Here is a 21,283-nt window from a genome sequence, read left to right on the forward strand (position 1 = left end):
CTCTATCTCGGCTTCTGTTACAGATAAAGACGTAAAATTTTTTTCTGATGGTTCATGTGTATTTTTAGAGAAAATTACTTTTTCTAGTCATAGCAGTCAGGCCGCTCCTTAGCCGCTTTTTAGCGGCCAGCCGCTAAATTTTAAAACAGCTGTAGAACGGCCAATTTTGCAGCTAGGATGACCAAATTTTAGGACGAACTTTTATTTTTCATAACAAAAAAATTACTTTTTCTGATCATTGCCAAAAAACGGCAAAAAACGGAAACCGCCATTTTCGGCGGTTACGGCGGTAAAACGGCGGTTGGCGGCGCCAATTAATATTTTTATCTGTCTATTATTGCTCAAGGATTTACCAAAAAAATTTATAGGTCTCTAGCTGTAATAGAAGCCACGATATTCATGAAATATGTCTGTAGTAAAAGCCGGACAAAAATCGGTCATAAAGTCGGTCAGGGAGCGGTCAAATGGTCATAACACCACTTTTCTCATAAGGTCATTGATATCTCAGTATTCAACAAAAAAAGTTTAGGTTTCTATCTTATATACAAAGTCGTAATGTAGAAATTAAGAATTATTTAGAATTTTTTTTTAATTTTGTTGCTACCCAACCGACTTTGACTGGACACCACGACCGACACAGACCAGATATCCTAATAAAATCAACTCTTGAGGACGTATAATTACTAAACTTAAAAAGTCATGAAGTCACAACTCTCTATCTTGCCTACAAAAAAATGACATTGAAAAAAAAGGGGGGGGGGGCAATATGACCCCCCCCCCCCGATCTGTAAGGGTTAAGAAATGATGAAAAAATGAAACTAAAGTCGAAGTAATCTATGTTTGTTGTAACATTGTGGACAATGTAAGAAAAAGATTAATATTCAAACTAGCCAATAGCGGGATAATTTTATAATGCCGCCTTAAGTAACTACATATTATTGATACTAATATAAAAAAAAGTTTGGCGTTAATTGATATATTTATCAAAAATTTCATTAAATTGGTTATTATATAAAAAATAAATTATCAAATTTTATTTACAAAATACATTTTAATTTTGGGAAGAACTTGTTACCATTCAACATGTATGGATGTAGGCATATCTCTTATGAATTCCTTTGCTAGCATATCATCTCCTTAAATAATAATCAAAATAATACAGAAAGGAGGATTGAAACCATTTTCATATTTCTCCTTTTATAGAAATTGTTTCAACCTCTTAACTCTAATAGAGTTGCTACAGTAGTAGATAATTGATAAAACTTATTTAATAAACAAATAAAGATTTATATTTTTCATTAAAAAAAAATATTAACCAAGTTTTGGTTGCCTGTGGCAACCATTTATACACACCATAATTATAGAGAAGCTGTGTTATTAATAATGACTAACCTGTTGATCAAATAACATTTAAAACATTCCCAACACATTCCTTATAAATCTGGGTAACGAAGTCTATGCCTCGTTTACTTTATTAGTAACTAGAGGGGCATTTAAGGAGAATGGGATGGAGGTACCTAAAATAGTAAAAACCTTCCCTGGACCTTTCAGAAGCTTCAATGTAAAGAAGAACCATATTGGTTCAGCGGTTAGCGAGATCCTTTGCTACAGACAAAAAAAAGCCTACTACTTTATATAATAGGATTATCTATCATGTTCAACAATCTGCTTTATAAGTATATGATTTTCTTTTTTGGGCATTCTAGAAAAACATAAAATTTAATTTTAGTTAATTTATCCCAATACAGATTTCCATTATAATGAAATAAAACAACACAAGGATAAAGGCATACATAAAAGCCACTAATTATAGAAAAGCTTTACTCTTAATAACAAGGATGATGTATATTCAAATAAACTAATATGGTTAACATTCCTACCTTATACCTCAGGTACAACAATATGTTTGTAAGTAAATGATCTTCTTTTTTGGGCATTCTAGAAAAACATAAAATTTTATTTAAGTTAATTTATCCCTATACAGATTTTCATTATAAGGTAATAAAACAAAACAACGATAAAAATATACATAAAAGTCACTAATTATAGAAAAGCTTCACTCTTATTAACAAGGATGATGTATTTTCAAATAAATTTTTTTTGGACATTCTAGAAAAACATAAAATTTAATTTTAGCTAATTTATCCATATGCAGATTTTTATTATCTATAATACAAAGTAGAATGATGTCTGTCCGTCCGTCCGTCCGTCCTTCTGAAGCTTAAGATCTCGGTAACCACTGAACCTATTGGATTCTACTCTTCAGGGTATAAACCTATTGGTCCTGTGGTGGTTTTAAGCTATTTTCTTGGAGGGTGGGACACCCCCAACCCCCCAAAAAATGTAAATTTCCCTCACAAAAATTTTTGTTTTTATTTTTTTCTAATTTTAAATCTTTTTTTATGTTTTTATATATTTTTATACATTTTTATATTTTTTTATACTTTTTTATATTTTTTTATATTTTGGAATTTTTTTTTCTTTTTTAAATTTCTTTTCTTCTTTTAAATTTTGTTGTATGAAATTTAAAAGATTGTGAAACCTTTTCTTCTCCTGTAGGGGCGAAGCCCCAAAAAGGCTAAAGACAAAGAAATTTTTAAGAGTTATAAAAAGTTATGAAATGTTATAAAATACAGAAAACATCTAAAAAAAATGCAAACAAGTTTTTTAATTTCTCCTCTGAGCCTTTAGGAAAAAAGCGAAGCGAAGCCGCTATAGTAAGGTAATAAAACAAAACAACGATGAAAACATACACAAAAGTCACTAAATATAGTAAAGCTTCACTTTTAATAACAAGGATGATGTATTTTCAAATAAAATAATATGATTAAAATTCCTACCTTAACCCCTTACAGTCGGGCCCCTTGCCGCACCTTAATCAGTCGGGGGGGGGGGGGGGGGGGGCGTTCAACGTCCCCCCATATTATCTCAGTTCCTATTAGAGCTAGAGGGCTAAAAATTTTTGTGCAAGTCCCCTGTGTTATGATGAATTTCCGACCTAAAGTAAGTCAAGGTCAATTTTCGCTTCCTTCACCCTTTTATTTAACAACCTTTGTTTTTAGGTCCTTTTTTACTTATAAATTTCAAACGGCTGTAATTTTTTTTATTTTTGAAGCTAGAATAAAATTTTTTTTGCAGAAAATGTTTATCTTTATGTAAATTTTATATTTGAAATATCAAAATATAATTTCAGGGGCCGCAGCTGTACTTGGCAGCTGCCAGCCGCCGCAGTCGGCGGTCGGCGGGAAAACAGCGGTGGATCTTTATGAGAATTTATTACATTATGTAGACATGTAAGATAAGCTTAAGTTTGAAATTTGAAGTCTCTAAGTCAAAAATTGCGGCCACAAGAGCCTTTTAAAGATTTCTGGAGAATTGGAGGATCAGGACCTTCAGGATCATACCTGGAACCTAAAATTGACTTGAACACCTGTATTTAATATAAGGATGTACTATTAGAGGATATTTTAGTATTTTGGTAAGATAAAATGCTTTGTTTAAGTCAAAAAAAATATTTTTGCTCTTTACCTGGATGACCCTGCCAGGTTTGCTGGCATCCTGTGCCCGCCAGGATGGAGATATTCAAAAAATTTCAACTCTTAGTTATGTCTCATACCCACACTTAAAAAGTCAAGCAGCTTGGGCTCTTTATCTTTCACATACAGAAAATGAGATAGAAAAAACTGGATGGGGGGGCGTTCAACGCCCCCCCCCCCCCAACCGTTAAGGGTTAAGACCTCAGTTAACTCATCAGTTTTAATGGTTGCTTCTTAATGTGTATATTTACCAGCAATTAATAGCTCTGTATTGTTTTTTCATTTAAATGTTGAATATCCTGTGTTTTTTAATGACCTACAATAGAATGAATGATTATTTCAAGCGCTCATAAGCATTGTAGATAGACTTTTAAAAATATGCCTTGTTTTGTGCTAAAATACCTATTCAAATATGTTGAGTTTTTAAAAAAATCAATTAAAATACTAAAAAATGTTGAGATCTCCTATAAAATATTTGTGTTATTTCTTGTCAGATTGTTTAATATTTACATCAAATATTGGTTCACATGCTGACACAGACATAATTGCAAATAAACTTTATTGTAATTACATGTAAATCAAGGATGAAAACATCTATAAAAGTGAAGCTCTGAAACAATAGGACAAACGAACATTAACACTTGTACAGTGTCCGAACTGAATAATCAGAATATAAATGAATGAGAGTCAAAGCCTAATTGTGAGTAAATTTGTTGATGAACTTCTTGATAAAGGATAATGTTTATGGACATACTTACATTTTAAGGACTTGATTGTAGACTTGCTTTGCTTATAACATTATACTTTGTTGTCCAAGGAATCAATATACCAAAAATCAGATCAATCGGATGATTAGATCACATAAAAATTTGTTGTTAAAAAAGTAAAAAAATCAACATGTTTAAAATGGACGTACGGACATTATGATAATGATTATAGAGTTGCTACGCTTTCTTAATCGTACCTAACTACTAAAGTAATCACCATTCATAGTTTGAAAGCGATAGGACAATTCTAACATGCCTGAATTAACGAAAAAAGCTATCCGTTACGGATGGACGGACGGATAAACGGACGTATGGACGGACCGACCCTAAAAATAGGTAAATTATTAGTAGTTACATACATTTAATATTTTAATCTGAAGGAGAAGGGGGGAAGTAAGAGATGAATAAATGAAGGGTATAATGCTACAACATTGAACAGGAGTTACTTTTCTATATGTAAAAGATTATCAAAAATGCAGGTGTGAATTTGACATTAAAACTGCAATAAACTTGATTAGTCGGTTTTAAACAGTACAGTCCAAACTTTTCAACCAAAACTGTTAATCCAAATAAGGGTTACTTTTATTTATCATCATTGGGAAGTTTATGAAATTATTGTCCAATGCCTTGTCCCTTAAGATAGTTAGATAAGTAGAAGATATTTTTTCTAGTAATTTAGCAACAGATAAACCCAATAGAGATGCCAGAGTTTACTTCTGCATAATTACGCCAAAATAGTAAATGCTTGCGGCTAAATTAAGAGAAAAACTAATACTATCACACTAGTAAAACCAGATTTCAACAAATATTCTTACTGGCTTTGAAATAAAATACCTGTTTTAACCCAATATTTCTACAAACCAAGAAAATTATAAGTTAGGCTGTCATCTCATTTTCAGACATTTTATATTTCACACCTATCTGAAATAAATATACATAGTTATTTCATAGTTTTTATGCTTCAGAGATTTAATAGGATAAGAAAAATTAAGACATAATATTAAAAATTACCAAATAAAACAATTTCCATTTTAATTTAAAATTTAAAAATTAACTTACAATTTCAAGTCATTGTATAAAATGTAAGGATTTGGTAATTTTTTAAATAATACAATACATTATGATTATAAACGATGATTATATATTTTCTTACAATATAGCCTTTAGCATATGATTAATCAAAACTTTATCTTCACAAAGTTGGGCATGGGGACAGATAAAGTTATGCTATACAAAAAGGATATATTTTACAATTACATATCAACATATATACACCTTATTATTTAAACCTCATTACCATCCCTCCACTGACCTTTTCTTAATCTACCATCAGACCTCATCATGACACCACTACCATGCCTCTTATCATCCTTCCACTCTCCTGCATATCTATCCCCATCTAACCAAAAGTATTGACCATTCCCATTTCTCTTCCAATCTTTCCACTGCCCTACATACATCTGCCCACTTGGCCAATTATAATAGCCTGTTCCTGTCCTTTTGTCATTATCCCACTGACCACTGTACATATTCCCATTCCTATAAAGATAAACCCCATAACCATGCCTCTCACCATTCTCATAATTACCCACATACATCTGATCATTACCATCTGCCCACTTATATGTGCCTAAACCATGTTTTACGTCATCCTTATAATGTCCAAAATAAGAATCACCATTATCTCCAATAAATTCTCCAAACCCGTGTTTCTTTCCATTTCTTGTCATTCCTGTATAAACTCCATCAGAAGACTTGATTGTTTCAACCTTAAATAGATAAATATTAAAAATGTATTATTCTTACTGAAGAACCTCGTAAAAGTGTCGAACTATGACGTCAGAAAAAAATAACAATTAACCAATGAGAAGCCAGTATTCACTGTAAGTGACCAATGGTAAAATATATAGCGGTCTCTCATTGGTTAATTATTATTTTTTTCTGACGTCATAGTCAGACACTTTTACTGGGTTCCTTACTGAAACACTTCCTGTACCTTATCTAATTTTTTTTCTTCAAACTAGTAATTTTGATATCTTTAGCTTCACCCTAAAAAGCTTTATATTTAATAAACAGATTTCTGAAACAATTTTCCAACAGTGAGATGAATCCTTTCCCCAATCATCAATTTTGTTTCATAAAATTATACAGGAAAACTGCAAATGCTTATAGAACATACCATGTTTGTGTTGAAGTAAAATATATCTCACCTTATCCATAGCATCAATCTTTTCCTCCAATTTTCTCATTTTATCCTAAAGTAATAGATAGATATAGAGGACAGGAGACATAACAATATCTTATGTTTATCCAAATTTTCCTTTTTTGGATGTGCATGATTATATGGACCCTTTAATTGCTTGACCCCTGTCTGAAAGTACTATATGTGCATAGTAATGTGCTGTGCCTGCTTGGATGCTCTGATTATAACAATTTTATGCCACACACCTGAGATATCAGCAGAGTAGATGTGGTATTCGGCAGCCGTGAGCCATGTCTATGGCAACCCTGACCTTGGTTCGGAGAAGGGCCGAGGGCCCTCCCCCGAGTACTGGGGAAGGGGTCAGCCGACCCCCTCCCTATGCCTAAAATTAATGATAGATTTTGACAGCCTTATTATGGTTAAGCTGTATTGTTAATTCCCCCCACCCTTTCCAGGGATGGGGGATCATTATTGCCCAAACTGATTATTGTATATGTATTTATATTGATTCTGTTTATGATTACTTATTCCAATCTGTGTATTTATTGTTTGTTGTATATAACTTTAGTAAACCTTAGACCCTGAATAAAGGAACAACTGAATAGACTCTGTTTGTTACTTAGTGATTGCTAGAGAAGCGTAGCTTCTCTATAATATATGTGTCCACGTCTGTTCGCACTGCCGTAGTCATTTGAACTCGGGTGTCTGCCATTTAACCTAGGCGGATACCACAACTTTTGGTGACAGCTGTGTGAGATTACGGCAAACCACAAGTGTAGAGCAGACGCGCAGCTGAGGCTAAGGTACTCCCAGCAGTGAAACTGGCTAAACTGACACAAGCAACCTGAATTACCCACCCTGGATAGCAAGGTCTAACTCTGTATCCGGCAGTTGTGGAAGCGAAACCTAGCGAAAGACCACTAAGTGTGGCGGAACCCGAGCTGCGGAGAGTAGCGAAATCGGACGAGAGACTGCGGAGAGCAGCGAAACTTGCCGGAGAACCGCGAGAAGCGCCGACATCTAACGGAAGATTGAGCGCTCAAGGGCTGAAACAGGCCTGCGGACGGGCTGAAACAGGCCAAATAAGTGCAAACGGCTGAAAATAGGCCAACATTTACTGCAAGAGATAGCAGGATCCGAACCAGCGGCGCTGCAGGAAGGGAATTCCCTGCTGCCACCAGCCGGATTCGGATACACGGCGCTGCAGGACGGGACATTCCCTGCCGCCAACGGGCTGAAACAAGCCAAATAGCTGCGAGCTGTGAGCGAAAATACGAGTGTAGTGTACCAAGCAGAAGAAAAACTACGTTAACCCCAAGTATCCTGAGAGGCTACAGCGCAGCCACCCATCTAGAAAAACAGATATTATATCAGATTTTATGGATTACCACCCTGGTGTGAAAGCTGAACAATAGATTTATGGGCAAGGCTTGGTAAACAAATTTGTTGTGTATTGTGATAAAGCCAAAAATAGAACCTAGATGTAATATAACAATGCATTGGTAAACAATCTGACCCCAAGCCTTCAGCACGACAAATACACCCCCTTATCCCAACGGAAGGGGAGGGGCCCACCATAAATTGAAGCAAATACAATTGAGGTGACATAACAATAAGCCCAGGATTAAGGAAGAGGCACAATTACCTCACCACCCAGTCACTTCAAACCTGCAGCACCCCCCTCCCCATAGGGGGGAACGGACGGCTTTACCCCGTCCCCTCACGCACTCCCCCTTCTCCCCACACTTGAATAAGTCCGTCCACGGTGCGGAGATAGCGACCGGGAGAACAGAGCGCAATTCACGGGTTGCGCAGCGGAGCTTGGGACGCAACAAAAATTCAACGGACGAAGGAGATAAAGCGGACCAATGAGAGAGCAGATTGAGGAATAGATGCGCATTTTACCTGTGTGCGCAATCTGACGGCGCGTAGGCGCGTTGCAAGAAAAGGAGATTCCACGCACACACACACACACAGGAGCGGAGCTACTCCATAGCATACAACAGAGATATTTTTAGCAAAAAGGACTTGCAAGCTCCTCCCTCCTATCTATAGTGTGATAAGGAAAACCAAATCAGTTCCTGACAGCAATTCAGACCCTCAACAACTATCTACACCTACCAGCCTACCTTAAAGCTCAGAAGCTAGTGACAAGTATTCTAGTGTACACCTATTTTAGATCTTTGTAGTTTAAACTACCAACCTAGTGATAAACAGTGTTGGCTGCTAGGCTAGAAAGCCATAAGTGTAAACCACCGATAGTATTGACTTAAAACTTAGTGTCCCGCCGCTGAACCTTTGACCCGATGGAGCAGCCACAAGCGCAAGGAGGCGACCAGCTCCAAGGATGGCTCCAGGACGATCCCCAGCCGGCTCCGGCCGAGTACCGCAAGCTGATGCTGAGTAACCTGCTGGAGTACCGAGGACCGCCCAAGCAATCCTGGAATTCCCACATCCGGAGACTAGAAATGTCATGGGCGGCTTACCGTGTGCCCCCCCATGACACACTGAACCGCCGCAACGCCCTTTTACTATCCCTGGCGGGGCAAGCGGCGGAGATGGCCTCTCATCTGTTTGGAGAGGCAGGCCAAGCCTTGACATACGAACAAGTCATGGCCGAGTGTGAAATGTTATTTCGTCCAGCCTATGAGTCTCAGACCCTGAAGCAAGCCTTCAGAGACTACAGGCAGCACTCGACAGAGCCTATACAAGCCTACATATCCACAAAGTGTGCGCTGTACCGGGAGGCCTACAGCCATGAAGACCTGGAGTTATTGATAGATGAACTAAATCGCGGCATTCGTAATGCTAATGTGAAACGCGTTATGATGGGTCATGAGATCGCCTCGGTACCTGAGTACACGAGGCGAGCCATGTTTACCATGACCATGATCACCAAGCAGCTGAAGGAGGGTGTGTGCCTAGTGGACGCCACCGATGGGCTCACGGGATCGGCCAGCGTCCAGTTGCACCAATACGATGAGTCGGAGCCAATGGAGATTGGCGCCTTGGCTCTGGGTCTCCACCAGATGGGGAAGGTTGCACCAGACGACAAGATTCCAGGCCGCTGCCATCGCTGCCATGGGAAGGGCCACCGAGTCAGAGATTGTACTACACCTATGGAGGTCAGCCTAGAAGAGAGACGCACCCAGCCACGCCGTGACCGTCCTGCAAAATGTGAACGTTGCCATTACGCAGGCCATACGGCAGCCGAGTGCAAGGCTGACTGGGACCAGGTAGCCGACCGGAGACGCATAGCTGACAAGGGCGCTCACTCAGGAAAGCCCAGCAGAGTAGCCAACATGGAAGGAAACGCGCCCCCAGCAACACTCCAGCAAGCAGCCGCCCCCAGCGCAGCGGGCCAATCCGAAGGAATGCCGCAGTTTGGGACCATCCCAGCTAGGATCAACGTGCTGGGAGGAGCGGCTGAACCCAACTGGGTTGGCCTGGGCTTCAGCCTCAACCACTTGGGACCGAAGTTCGTGCAGCCAACCAACATTGCGGAGCCAGAAGTCCTGAGGCCTCAACCCTTCAGCCTCAACATGATGGGGCCTGCCAGACCGAGTCTACCCAGCAAGAGCGGAGGGGCGCTACCCAGCGCCACCGAGACAGTGTACGGGGAGGCCCTGGCGGCCGCTGAGCGAGAGAGGCGAGAGGCGCTAGCCAGCGCATCGGAGTCGATGTATGGGGCGCCATCCGGCGTCGCCACGTGGGAAGGGTGCGCCCCCCCACCCCCAAGCTGATGTCTGGGGTGGCAACCGCCGCCACCACCTGCGAGGACTGGGGGGTGCTATCCAGCGCCCCCACACTGGTGCCTGGGGCGACAACCGTCGCCGCCACTGAGATACTTGGACCCTGGAATGAGCCTGCAGCCCCAGAGGGAGGTGTGACATCCGTCACCCCCAGTCAGCCCGCGCCACCAGCCAGCAGGGAGAGTCCAGCTATCCATCATCCAGCGCCACCAGCCAGCAGGGAGAGTCCAGCTATACACCATCCAGCGCCCCCTGCCAGCAGAGAGAGTCCAGCTGTCCACCATCCTCAACTGAGCCAAAGTATTGACAAATGTATTGTATCCAAAGTATTGTAACCCTCCAGCCTTGCCTGTGCCTCCCGCACCAGAGGCTGGGGAGATTGAGATTTGGGGTTATCAGGACTTGCCTGTGCCACATGCACCTGAGTTCCTAGGGCAGGGGAGGGATGTAATACAGGGCGAGCCTGTGCCACACGCACTCCAGCCCCATGCCACTGGGCATGCCATGGACGAGGGAAGGGACAACTTGGGGCTAGGGGAGCCGACACCCAGACAGGCGCCAGTCGCTTGTCAGTCTGTCATTGGGGAGGGTATTGGGACGCCCCGGGCGTCCAAAGATAACACTCAATGGAAATTTATATCTAGCCAGGAGCAGCCTAGCAGTGTCCAGCCCCAAGAAGCAGTTGTGGCCCGAGCCGAGGATCCCCAGATGCGTGCGCGAGGTCAATGGCTGTCTGGTAGATTCTCACATTGGTGGATGGTCCTGTGGGGCCTACTGCTAGCAGCTGTGTGGCCTACAACTAGCTATGTCTTGGTAGGGTGGGACTGTGCCAACCCCACCCATGTCACCGCCTACAACAAGGAGCAGATGTGTAGCAAGGAGCCGCTACACCAGGAGGTGCCCTTGGGCCATGAGATACATGTCCTGCAGCAAGTCAAGATTCGGGAGACCACTGGATATAGCTGTCAACTCGCAGTGTCCCAGTGGACATTTAGGTGTGGAGTCTGGGGCCACCTCAAGGTGACCTCGGTCCCCACCCTCATGCGGCCAACCAAGATTGACCCAGAAACGTGCCGAGACCTGGCCCGGAACCGAGTCTACACTCTGCCAGGCAAGACCCAGCCATTGACGTTTCAGCTGAACCACCCCCTGTTCTTTACCCTCGATATGGTGGGCGCATTGGTCAACAGCCCTGAGGGGGTGGGTTGTGAAGGGGAGGACGTCCATTTCGAAGGCCAGCTGTACCGAAATGAATTAGTGCTCCAGGAGCGACGGCTGCTGGTCAAGGAAGAGACCTACGTAGTCGAGAATGGACGGGTGGAGTCCCAGTCTGACCACCTGACCCTAGAGTGTCCCCATTCCGAGCTGTCCTGTATCACTGGAGAGGCCACATACGTGTGGGACCACCTGGGGAGAGATTGCCCCTTGAGGCTGATCCGCAGCCTCCAGCCCAGCCTGGTGATGGATGTGTTCCTGGTTGACCATCAAGCCCAATTCTTCATCAACATGACTACCCCCACCTCAATAGTGAACTGCGACTTTGAGGCCCATGCCACCAACCACCCAGCATTGTTCGTGGCAGCCGACCCGGCCGCGGCAGCCTTGCCCAGAGTATCGGCCAGGGACGTGGATGTCCCCCTCCAGGCCCAGATACATGCAGGTTACATCGGATTTACCCTGGAAACTCGAATGAGAAGCGCAGCAGCAGAAGAAGTAGCGGCCAATTGCTGGAAGCTCCAGCAGCTAGACCCGGCCCATCCGGTGCGCGTCCAGGGGAGCACGTTCTCTGTTTTGAGGGGAGATGTATTGCTCCAGCTTACCTGCCAACGTAATAAGTACGTGGTCAGGGAGAGCAATGAATGTTGGGACAAGGTGCCGGTGGAGCCCACAGGATTTGTAGATGCCGTGACAAAGGTGTATAGTGGCCACGCCACCAAAATTCCCTGCTCCTCCACCTACCCCCTAACTGTACACGCTGAGGAAGGATGGATAGAGCTAACTCCTGCACCTAAGAAGAGGCCGCCCCCGCTGGATACACCCAAGCAGCTGCTGACCGAGCCCTTGGATGACTTCAGCTCGGGAGGATTGTATTCGCAGGCCGAGCTGAACGACTGGCAGCAGCTACTAGCGTTTCCAGCGTATAAGGCCGCCATGCTGACCGGCCTGTCGTATGGCTCATGCGTCCAGCAAGGCAGCTGTTCAGCCACCGGAGACCATGGGATCATGTCCTACGATATTGACCGACTGGCGGAGGAAGGAGAAGCAACCCTGGATGTCTGGGCTGGGTTCAGACAGGCTATTCACGAGTGGGGAGATGGCGCAGCCATACTGTGTCTGCTTTTGTTGATCCTCAAGCTGCTGGGAGACTTAACCATCATCTCCCTGGCAGCCGCACAAGGAGGTGTACGAGCCGCCCTGAACCGCCCTGAGCTGCGATGTCACAAGTATTCCTGTACCACCCATCCTTGTATCGCAAGGCCTTGGCCAGAGCCAGGCTCACCCATGCCAAGTCCCGGGACTTTTCAGTGGACTGGGATGCCATTCCTATTGGCCGGGAAGCAGCCAAGGAGATGGTATCCATGCAATCAGCCGATAGTGGAAATGACCGCCCAGGCAGGCCTGGGCCACACTCTGGAAAGCCCCGCGGCCCCTCGGGAGGCCAGGCTGTCGCCCAGACGGTCAACCTGGTAGCCAGTGCCCCAGCCGCTGCCAACAACAACCAGAATGCCCTGTTGCTGACCGGTCCCGCAGCGGCTGCGCCCCATGCCAACCTGACACCCGCTGGCGCCGAGCTACGTGTCCAACAAAAGCCAGCCTCTACCTTCTATCCCACGTTGGGGGCCCATCAGCCCTGAAAATCACCACTAGGATTCCATTGAATCATTATCTCTTGTATATAATAGCCCCTAATGAGCGGGCCGAAGGCCTCAACCACTGTCGGAAGTCTGGCAGGGAAACCCCCTCCCAGCCTTCCGAGGGGAGAGTTGTGGTATTCGGCAGCCGTGAGCCATGTCTATGGCAACCCTGACCTTGGTTCGGAGAAGGGCCGAGGGCCCTCCCCCGAGTACTGGGGAAGGGGTCAGCCGACCCCCTCCCTATGCCTAAAATTAATGATAGATTTTGACAGCCTTATTATGGTTAAGCTGTATTGTTAATTCCCCCCACCCTTTCCAGGGATGGGGGATCATTATTGCCCAAACTGATTATTGTATATGTATTTATATTGATTCTGTTTATGATTACTTATTCCAATCTGTGTATTTATTGTTTGTTGTATATAACTTTAGTAAACCTTAGACCCTGAATAAAGGAACAACTGAATAGACTCTGTTTGTTACTTAGTGATTGCTAGAGAAGCGTAGCTTCTCTATAATATATGTGTCCACGTCTGTTCGCACTGCCGTAGTCATTTGAACTCGGGTGTCTGCCATTTAACCTAGGCGGATACCACATAGACACTCTTTGAATATCTTTAGTTTTAACGCTGTAATGAACCAAGATTTGAACCAATCACTTTCCCGACAACATTCATGGTTATACTTTTATTCAATTTAGTGTTTTACCCCTAGCATATTGCAAAATAGCCTTAAACCCAGAGACTTAAATTTTACCCAAAAAAGAAAAGACACAAAAGAATTTAGTAAAAAGTACTTTATAAGTAAATAAAAAAAAAACATAAATTCCCCCAAAAATTTAAGTGGGATTTTCATTCTTTTCTTTAACTCGGCAGTATGATTCTATAAGTGTCAGAGAATATTTTTGAAATCCCTTTAAAAAAATGTTTCAAAAACAGTTTAACGTTACAGGATAAACTACCCGTACAGCTAGCTTAAGATATCTGTAGTCAATTAGTACAACAATTTTAGTAGATTAACCAACCAAACCTCATTAAGATTTTATAAATAAAATTTATTTACCTTGCCCAACTCTAGATCATTAATCTTGCTATCAAGATTTCCGACAGTGCCCTAAAATATGTTTATTTGTCATGTATTTATGAAAATAATTAAAAGGTTATGTTTTAAAACCTATGATGACAGCATCCATTTCAAACAGTGTACAGGAAAAAATTTCAAGTATCATTTTGATACTGATTAATATCCGTGGATTAGAACCAGTTCTCAGTCATACTGAAAAATTATGTATAGCAACGTATTATATCCAGTTTTCTCTAATCATAATTATACATTAATTATAGCAGCAAAAAGCTGTTTATGAAATTATGATACAGTGAAATAAATATAACTATTCTCATCTAATTATAGAGAGCATAACAATGTCTTATAAACTTTAATAAAAAGAAACCAGCCTTTTTTTGCTGATTTTTAATAAATGTAAATTTTTTCTGGATCATAAAAACATGCAGTTGATTGCCTTTTTTTCTTTTTTGCGAAACTAATTTTTGTGAAGCATAAGACTATTTTCATAATATTTAAGCAAACTTTTAACATTAACTTTGCTTTAAACCACTAATTATAAATTGATAAAATAAGCAATATTTTTATTGAAACATATAATATAACAACAAGAAAATATGATTTTTTTACAGGTATTCTGATTACTTTTTTTTGCACATCTCATTTATGCAATATATATGATGACATCCTGTTACTTTAAAGGATAATACCTTAAATTGCTCCATCTTTTTCTCTAGAGTTCTTATCTTATCCAAAAAATAAAAACAGAGAGTGGCTTCAATGAGATAAAATAAGTTTTTGTTCATTTTCTGATATCTTGTATTTATCCCTAGATGGATAATATTGGGGATATCAAATTTTAATTTGTTTTTCCCTAATAAAGAAAGAAGTTCTATTTTTTGCTAAAATTTTGCTATTTTATCAAACTGAGGTGAATTCTTAAAAATAATTTTTGGCTTACTGCCTCACTAAAATAGTGAAATAGTGAGTTAAAATTATCCCCTCTAAATTTATAGCAAGCCTCACTAATTTTAGTGAGGCACAGAATTTTTAGTGATGTAAAAGGTTTTTAAGTATCCACCTCTGATTACTAAGCAAAAGAGGAAACAGATTGATTAATGTGTTAGATATCAAATACTAGAGTTGGCTTGATAAAACTATCTCACTATTGGCTAGTTTTCTATGAGTACATATAAATTTATCTATTTCTCAATAAATCAATTTTCCTCTCCCGCCATTCTAAAAGAAAGAAGTAAATATTTAATAATTTAACTGATTTTAAAAAGATTTTTTCCAATTATATTTTTTTCACATTACCATCACCAAAGGGTTAATATGATTGAAATTTTTGTTTTAATATTTGAACACACAAAAGGAAGTGTCGCCACAATCAAATTATTTTAAAAGTTTTCTTTTATTTACTATATTATTAATTTAAATTTTCTGTTTTATGGATAGAAATTTAATACTTCAATATAATTCAAATAGCAACAGGAAATAAAAAAAATGAATTTATTCTTCATACAGTAAAATAATGGGTCTTATCATTCTGGTCAATGAGAGTTTATTATGGATTATTGGAGCACTATGAATTTTAAACATTTATTTTTGGAAAACTTGAGCTCATTTATAGACATTTATATCCTATATAGATCTGACTTGGATCTTAAAGTAATAAAGCAGGTTGTTTTGTAAATGTTAAAAATTGGAAGAATCTACTAAATAAGAGTTATCGCAAATATACTTAGTAAATAAAGGGACAGTTTGAAATTTTGGATTCTGTCTTAAACAATGAAGTATGGTTTGTGTACATGCAAAGTACACATTTCTGGGAATTCATAAGAAATTTTCAAAGCAGAGTGAAATGAAAAATGTCATATGCTACGCTTTATAGAACATACCATGTTTATTTTGAAATTGGAAACATCTCACCTTATCCATAGCATCAATCTTGTCCTCCAGTTTTCTTATTCTATCCTAAATAAGATTAATAGTTAGTTTTACTTTTCATTACCTATGGAGGACAGGAACCAGAATAATATCTTATTTTGATGTATCTCTTAACTAAACATTTGGATCTACTGCAGTTCACGGTAAAATATTGCTGGTAAGCAATATTTCCAAAAATCTATGTATTTTAAAGGCTGCTAGCTGCCAAACGGCTGAACGTACAGATCATACCCGCACACCATTTTAAGCGGTATAATAAGGCCTACAAATAATCTGGAATAGCCAAGATCCAATTATGCACAGGGAAAGCTTCACTGAAGAAAAAACGCATAAAATAGGTCTTTTTTGCGCATTTCTCTGCACTGCGAGATATTTATGCATTATTGATTTATAGCTATTCCAGATTATTTGTAGGCCTTCTTATGCCGCTTATAACAGTGTGCGGGCATGATCTGTACGTTCAGCCGTTTGGCAGCTAGCAGCCTTTAAAATTCATAGATTTTTGGAAATATTGCTTACCAGCAATATTTTACCGTGAACTGCAGTAGATCCAAACATTTCTATTTAAAAGTGCATGATTATATGGTCATGTGCCCTTCAGATAACCAACCCTTTAATTGCTTAAACCTTGTCTGAAAGTTCTATCTGTGCATAAAGTTCTATCTGTGCATATTTTGGACCTTGCATGCTCCTACTATAACTATTTTATACACCTGAGATATCAGCAGTAGACACTCTGAGATAATTTAGAGCAGTTTTGGCATAATCAAAATAAGCCAGACATAACTATTTAAAAAAATGATCTTTGAGCAAGAATTTTACACAAATAGAAAAGATATAAAAAATTAATACAAATGTTTTTTAAAATAGATGTACAAAACAAAGAAATAAATACTGACAAATACTAGGCTTTATATAACATTCCATGCTTGTTTTGAAATTGAAAATATCTCACCTTAACCATAGCATCAATCTTGTCCTCCATTTTATCCTAGAGTAAGAATTTTACTTTTATATTTTGTAAATGTAAAGGACAAATTTTTGGAAATTCATGTAATTTTTTAAAAATCTACTGTAAAGGTTATAATACCTTATATTGTTCCAAGTCATTAATCCTGTTCTCTAGAGTTCCTATTTTATCCTAAAAAAGCTTAATTGTCATGGGTTTTGGCAATTAATTGTTTAATAATATTATCCATATTGGTATAATCACCCAAACAGCTAAAAACTTTGTTGGAAAAATTAAAAATTATAAAAGATTTGATACAGTATACAATAACAGCTCTGATTGATAAGAAGTTCCAACAAAGGGCCTGTATGGCATCCTGTGCCCGCCAGGATGGTGATATTCAAAAAGTTCCAACTCTCAGTTATGTGTCATAACCCTACTTAAAAAGTCACGCAGTTTGGGCTCTTTATCTTTCACACACAGAAAATGAGATAGAAAAAACCGGAGGGAGGGGCGTTGAACCCCCCCCCCCCCCCCTCCGACTGTTAAGGGTTAAATTTATGTAATGATTATGTTATTTTCAGTTGTTTGTTTAAACTGAATATTTTGAGACAAGCACAGTAACCTCTCCATCCCTTATTTTTGAAATAAATTTGAAATAGTCTTGATGATGGCCTATACTTGTAGTGACCTAATCCGATGCTGTGAGTATTGGTGCAAAAAATATGACGTAACAAAAAAAATTAGCCAATGAGAGGCCGTTATTGTCCAATGGTAAAATTTATAGTGGCCTCTCATTGGCTAATTTTTTTTGTTACATCATATTTTTTGCACCAATACTCACAGCATCACCTAATCCTGCTGGGCTTAACTTACCCAATCTTACCTAACTTAACCTAGATTAAAGCAACAATTAACAATTAACACCATAAAAACTAAGCTCTAATCATAATATATTAGCTAATCCTAATTACCTTGTGATTTGTTTCCATTTTATCAATAAACTCTTTTGTTCTGTTGAATTCCATCTAAATAGATATCATTATTAACCCTTAACAGTCGGGCCCCTTGCCGCACCTTAATCAGTCAGGGGGGGGGGGTTTATCTTTCACACATGGAAAATGAGATAGAAAAAACATGAGGGGGGGGGCGTTCAATGCCCCCCACTCGACCGTTAAGGGTTAAAACTACACCTTCAATATATATATATATATATATATACTAGAGGCTACGCCTCTAGAGGCCTCTAGGGGCACTTTCAGATTATAAAAGAAAAATAAAAAAATTTAAAATTTTGCAGGGTTTTTTTTTTTTTTTTGGGGGGGGGTGCCTCCCTATTTTTGTAAATTTTAGTTAAACAAATAACAAAAAAATTTTAATAGGGGTGATTTTCTTCTAGGAGAGATTTCTCTTGGGAGGTTGGTGGTACCCTCCCCCAAAATAGTTATAAACCTTCAAGGGACCTATAAGAAGCTACCCTGTTAGGGATAACCCGATCGGTTCAGCAGTTATCGAGATCCTTCAGTACAAACAGACAGACAGATAAACATCCTTTTACTTTATTATAAGGATTGTGTAAAATTGTATAATTTTAGCTGATAAAGTTTTAAAGGTTATCAAGAAAGGATATGATATATTATCAAGTTTTGTGTTTAAAAACACTTATTATCAAATAAATAGGATGTCTATCTTTCTATATTTTTACATAAAAGTGTATCTTATTAATATAAGGAAGGTAAAAAGTACCTTCAATCTCCCAAGATAAATCACCCCAAATTAAATTAAAAGAATAATGATTTAGTGATACCTGCATTTTTAGTTGATTTTTACACAGGGCACCAAAACTTGTTAGAAGACTGTGACTGAAAAAATGCAAATGAGGTGTTCAATTCCACCCCTCCCCCCTCTTCAAATATGAGCCATGATTTTAAAAAATTCTTCACAAAAATTTCAGCCTCAATTTCAATAATCAATTGCACAAAGGGTATGCTAACAAAGGGTTGATTGTCTGGTTGTTAGTAATAAATAGTAACAGTGCTAATAAAATAAATGACTCACTAGATTGGTGTATCATTGGATATATCCTTGCACCAATGTGGTAATGCTAGGTATCTGGTGAAGCAATGGCTCTAAAACAATTGGATAATATAAATATGTAGAAATTAAAATAAATCCAAGAATTGGCACCTAGCCTAGCCAAGTCTTTGTGACATGAAGGTTGTAGAACTTTTTCTTGGTAGAGTCCTTCCAAATAGCCTAAAACCATCCCTGGACCAAAAATAAACTCTTTTTAAACTGTGGTACAATCAGACCAGTGTTCTTAAGATCTTATAAGACTTATAGATTACTTTAGTACATAGGATTGGATTATATATTTTTTTTAAATAAAAGAAATATGAAATTTAGTAGCTTCCATTTATACCAAATATATTATATATGTCAATGGACCATTTTATTTTACAACCCCTCTTCCCACCTTTTTTTTTATAAAAAAATATGTTTTTGGTTCATAATGTCTTATATTTTTTACTTAATTTATTAAAACAAGCACAAACAGTATATTTAACAAAAGTTGTTTTTTTAATCAGTATATAATATAATGTGTATTTGTTTTAGTAAAATTAGTGTTAAAGTTGATATTTTATTTTTACCTGACATGGAATTTCCTTCTCTGGTAATTCAGTATCTGGCATCAAGTGGAAAAGGCTGCATTCCAAGGAATCATACTAAAATAAATATTGTTTTTTAAATTTGTCGCATTTTATAATATTCATAGATTTTTACCTAATCAATCAACAGAATCATTTTTTGGTGCCTAGACGAGGAAAGAAAATTTAAAAATAAAAAGAGGGGCTAGTTCTTCTTGTAAGTAGGTTAGCTGGGTCATGTGAAGGAAACAAAGTTGCGGGTTTCATCTTATTTTTACAGTAGCTTTTGAAAGCTTATTTTGGGTTAGGTTAGGTCGTTGCCCTGCAGGGTTAGACCCTTCACAGGGGCTAGAAATAGGAGAAAAGGTACTGTGAAAATATGGTGAAACCCGCAACTTCGTTTCCTTCACATGATCCGGTTGAGTTATCAAGGATCCCCCCCCCCATCCCCCCCAAACTGATTAAAGTGCAGAAATAGGTCTGTCTTTTAAGGGTTAAGGAAATTTATAAAGTCCAAGCCTGAAATTTAAACAAAAGTCTCAAATTTACCTTAAATGTATAAGCTATACACTTTACATCTTCCACACAATGTTGAAAGCACTCTTCATTGGATGGAGTGTTAAGAACTGGTGGACCATTCTGTGGGGGTAGGTGGAGATAGGTCTTGTTTACCATCTCTGGAAAACATTCCCCATACCCATACCCATGCACCATGTAAACATTTACAAGAATGAGAACAAATGTTTTCATTCTTTGGCAAATTACAAAATCTGAAATTAAATAGCATAAATATGTACATATCGTCTACTATTTAATCTCAAGTTATCATTATTTTCATAATTCTTAAAGCCCTAACATAAAAAATTTATCAAATTTTTCATTCTAATTAATATGGGAAGGAGGAGAGAAGTCCAAGTATTAAGTTTAAAATTTATGATCATTTAAAACAATCTTATGTTTATCTAGTATGTTGTTGTATGTGTGTCAGCAATTTTACAAAAAAAAACTTAAAAATAATAATAAAATCTGTTTAACTTGACTTCCAAATATGATAATCCTTACTGACTTCCCAAATATAATCATTGCCTAACAACAAATTGTATAGTGTACAAAAATATTCTTGAATTATTATTAACCCTTAACAGTCGGGCCCCTTGCCACACCTTAATCGGTCGGGGGTGGGGGGCGTTCACGCCCCCCCCCCCCTATTATCTCAGTTCCTATAAAAGCTAGAGGGCTTAATTTTTTGATAATGAATTTCCGCCCTTAAGTAAGTCAAAGTCAATTTCCGCTTCCTTCACCCTTTTATTTAATAACCTTTGTTTTTAGGTCCTTTTTTACTTAAAAATTTCAAACGGCTGTAATATTTATTTTTGAAGCTAGAAGAAAGTTTTTTACAGAAAATATTTATTTTTATGTAAATTTTATACTAGAAATATCAAAATATAAATTTCAGCGGCCGTAGCTGTACTTGGCAGCTGCCAGCCGCCGCAGTCGGCGGACGGCGGGAAAACGGCGGCGGATCTGTATGAAATTTTAATACGTTATTTAGACATGTAAG

General features: G+C 38.9%; 1 protein-coding gene and 1 long non-coding RNA gene across 9 annotated transcripts; both read right to left on the reverse strand.

Annotated features, from left to right (window-relative positions):
• Positions 1–967: 967 nt before the first annotated feature.
• On the reverse strand, positions 968–5,226 carry LOC145307489 (uncharacterized). 2 transcript variants are annotated; one of them, XR_013875503.1, is made up of 4 exons: positions 5,138–5,226; positions 3,788–3,852; positions 1,881–1,938; positions 968–1,136 (listed from the first exon to the last, which is right to left on the reverse strand). It is a non-coding gene; the product is annotated as an uncharacterized LOC145307489 (long non-coding RNA). The 2 variants fall into 2 exon arrangements; XR_013875502.1 differs by lacking the exon at positions 968–1,136 and adding an exon at positions 1,486–1,517.
• LOC145307488 (uncharacterized) lies at positions 5,224–20,488 on the reverse strand. 7 transcript variants are annotated; one of them, XM_080149939.1, is made up of 12 exons: positions 20,272–20,488; positions 19,726–19,800; positions 19,133–19,203; positions 18,882–18,936; positions 18,049–18,102; positions 17,216–17,266; positions 17,081–17,116; positions 16,107–16,152; positions 14,886–14,926; positions 14,176–14,226; positions 6,514–6,558; positions 5,224–6,072 (listed from the first exon to the last, which is right to left on the reverse strand). In XM_080149939.1, exons 1-12 carry the CDS (start codon positions 20,470–20,472, stop codon positions 5,587–5,589), a joined length of 1,212 nt encoding a protein of 403 aa, XP_080006065.1. In that variant the 5' UTR covers positions 20,473–20,488; the 3' UTR covers positions 5,224–5,586. The 7 variants fall into 7 exon arrangements, with proteins under 7 accessions (XP_080006065.1, XP_080006066.1, XP_080006067.1 ...); XM_080149940.1 differs by lacking the exon at positions 17,081–17,116; XM_080149941.1 differs by lacking the exon at positions 14,886–14,926 and having other exon boundaries at positions 16,108–16,152.
• Between the last annotated feature and the right edge of the window lie 795 nt (positions 20,489–21,283).

Source organism: Acartia tonsa, chromosome 15 (genome assembly GCF_053477335.1).
Source record: "Acartia tonsa isolate MP-2025a chromosome 15, ASM5347733v1, whole genome shotgun sequence".
Lineage (NCBI taxonomy): Eukaryota > Metazoa > Arthropoda > Copepoda > Calanoida > Acartiidae > Acartia > Acartia tonsa.

Coding starts and splice junctions, on each gene's coding strand:
- LOC145307488 (XM_080149939.1), bottom strand. CDS start 20,472: ATGAAAACATTTGTTCTCATTCTTGTAAATGTTTACATGGTGCATGGG. Junction 16,153..17,080: donor AGATTGATGCTATGGTTAAG/GTGAGATATTTT, acceptor AATCTTATTTAG/GATAGAATAAGAAAACTGGA. Junction 6,073..6,513: donor AGATTGATGCTATGGATAAG/GTGAGATATATT, acceptor TATCTATTTAAG/GTTGAAACAATCAAGTCTTC.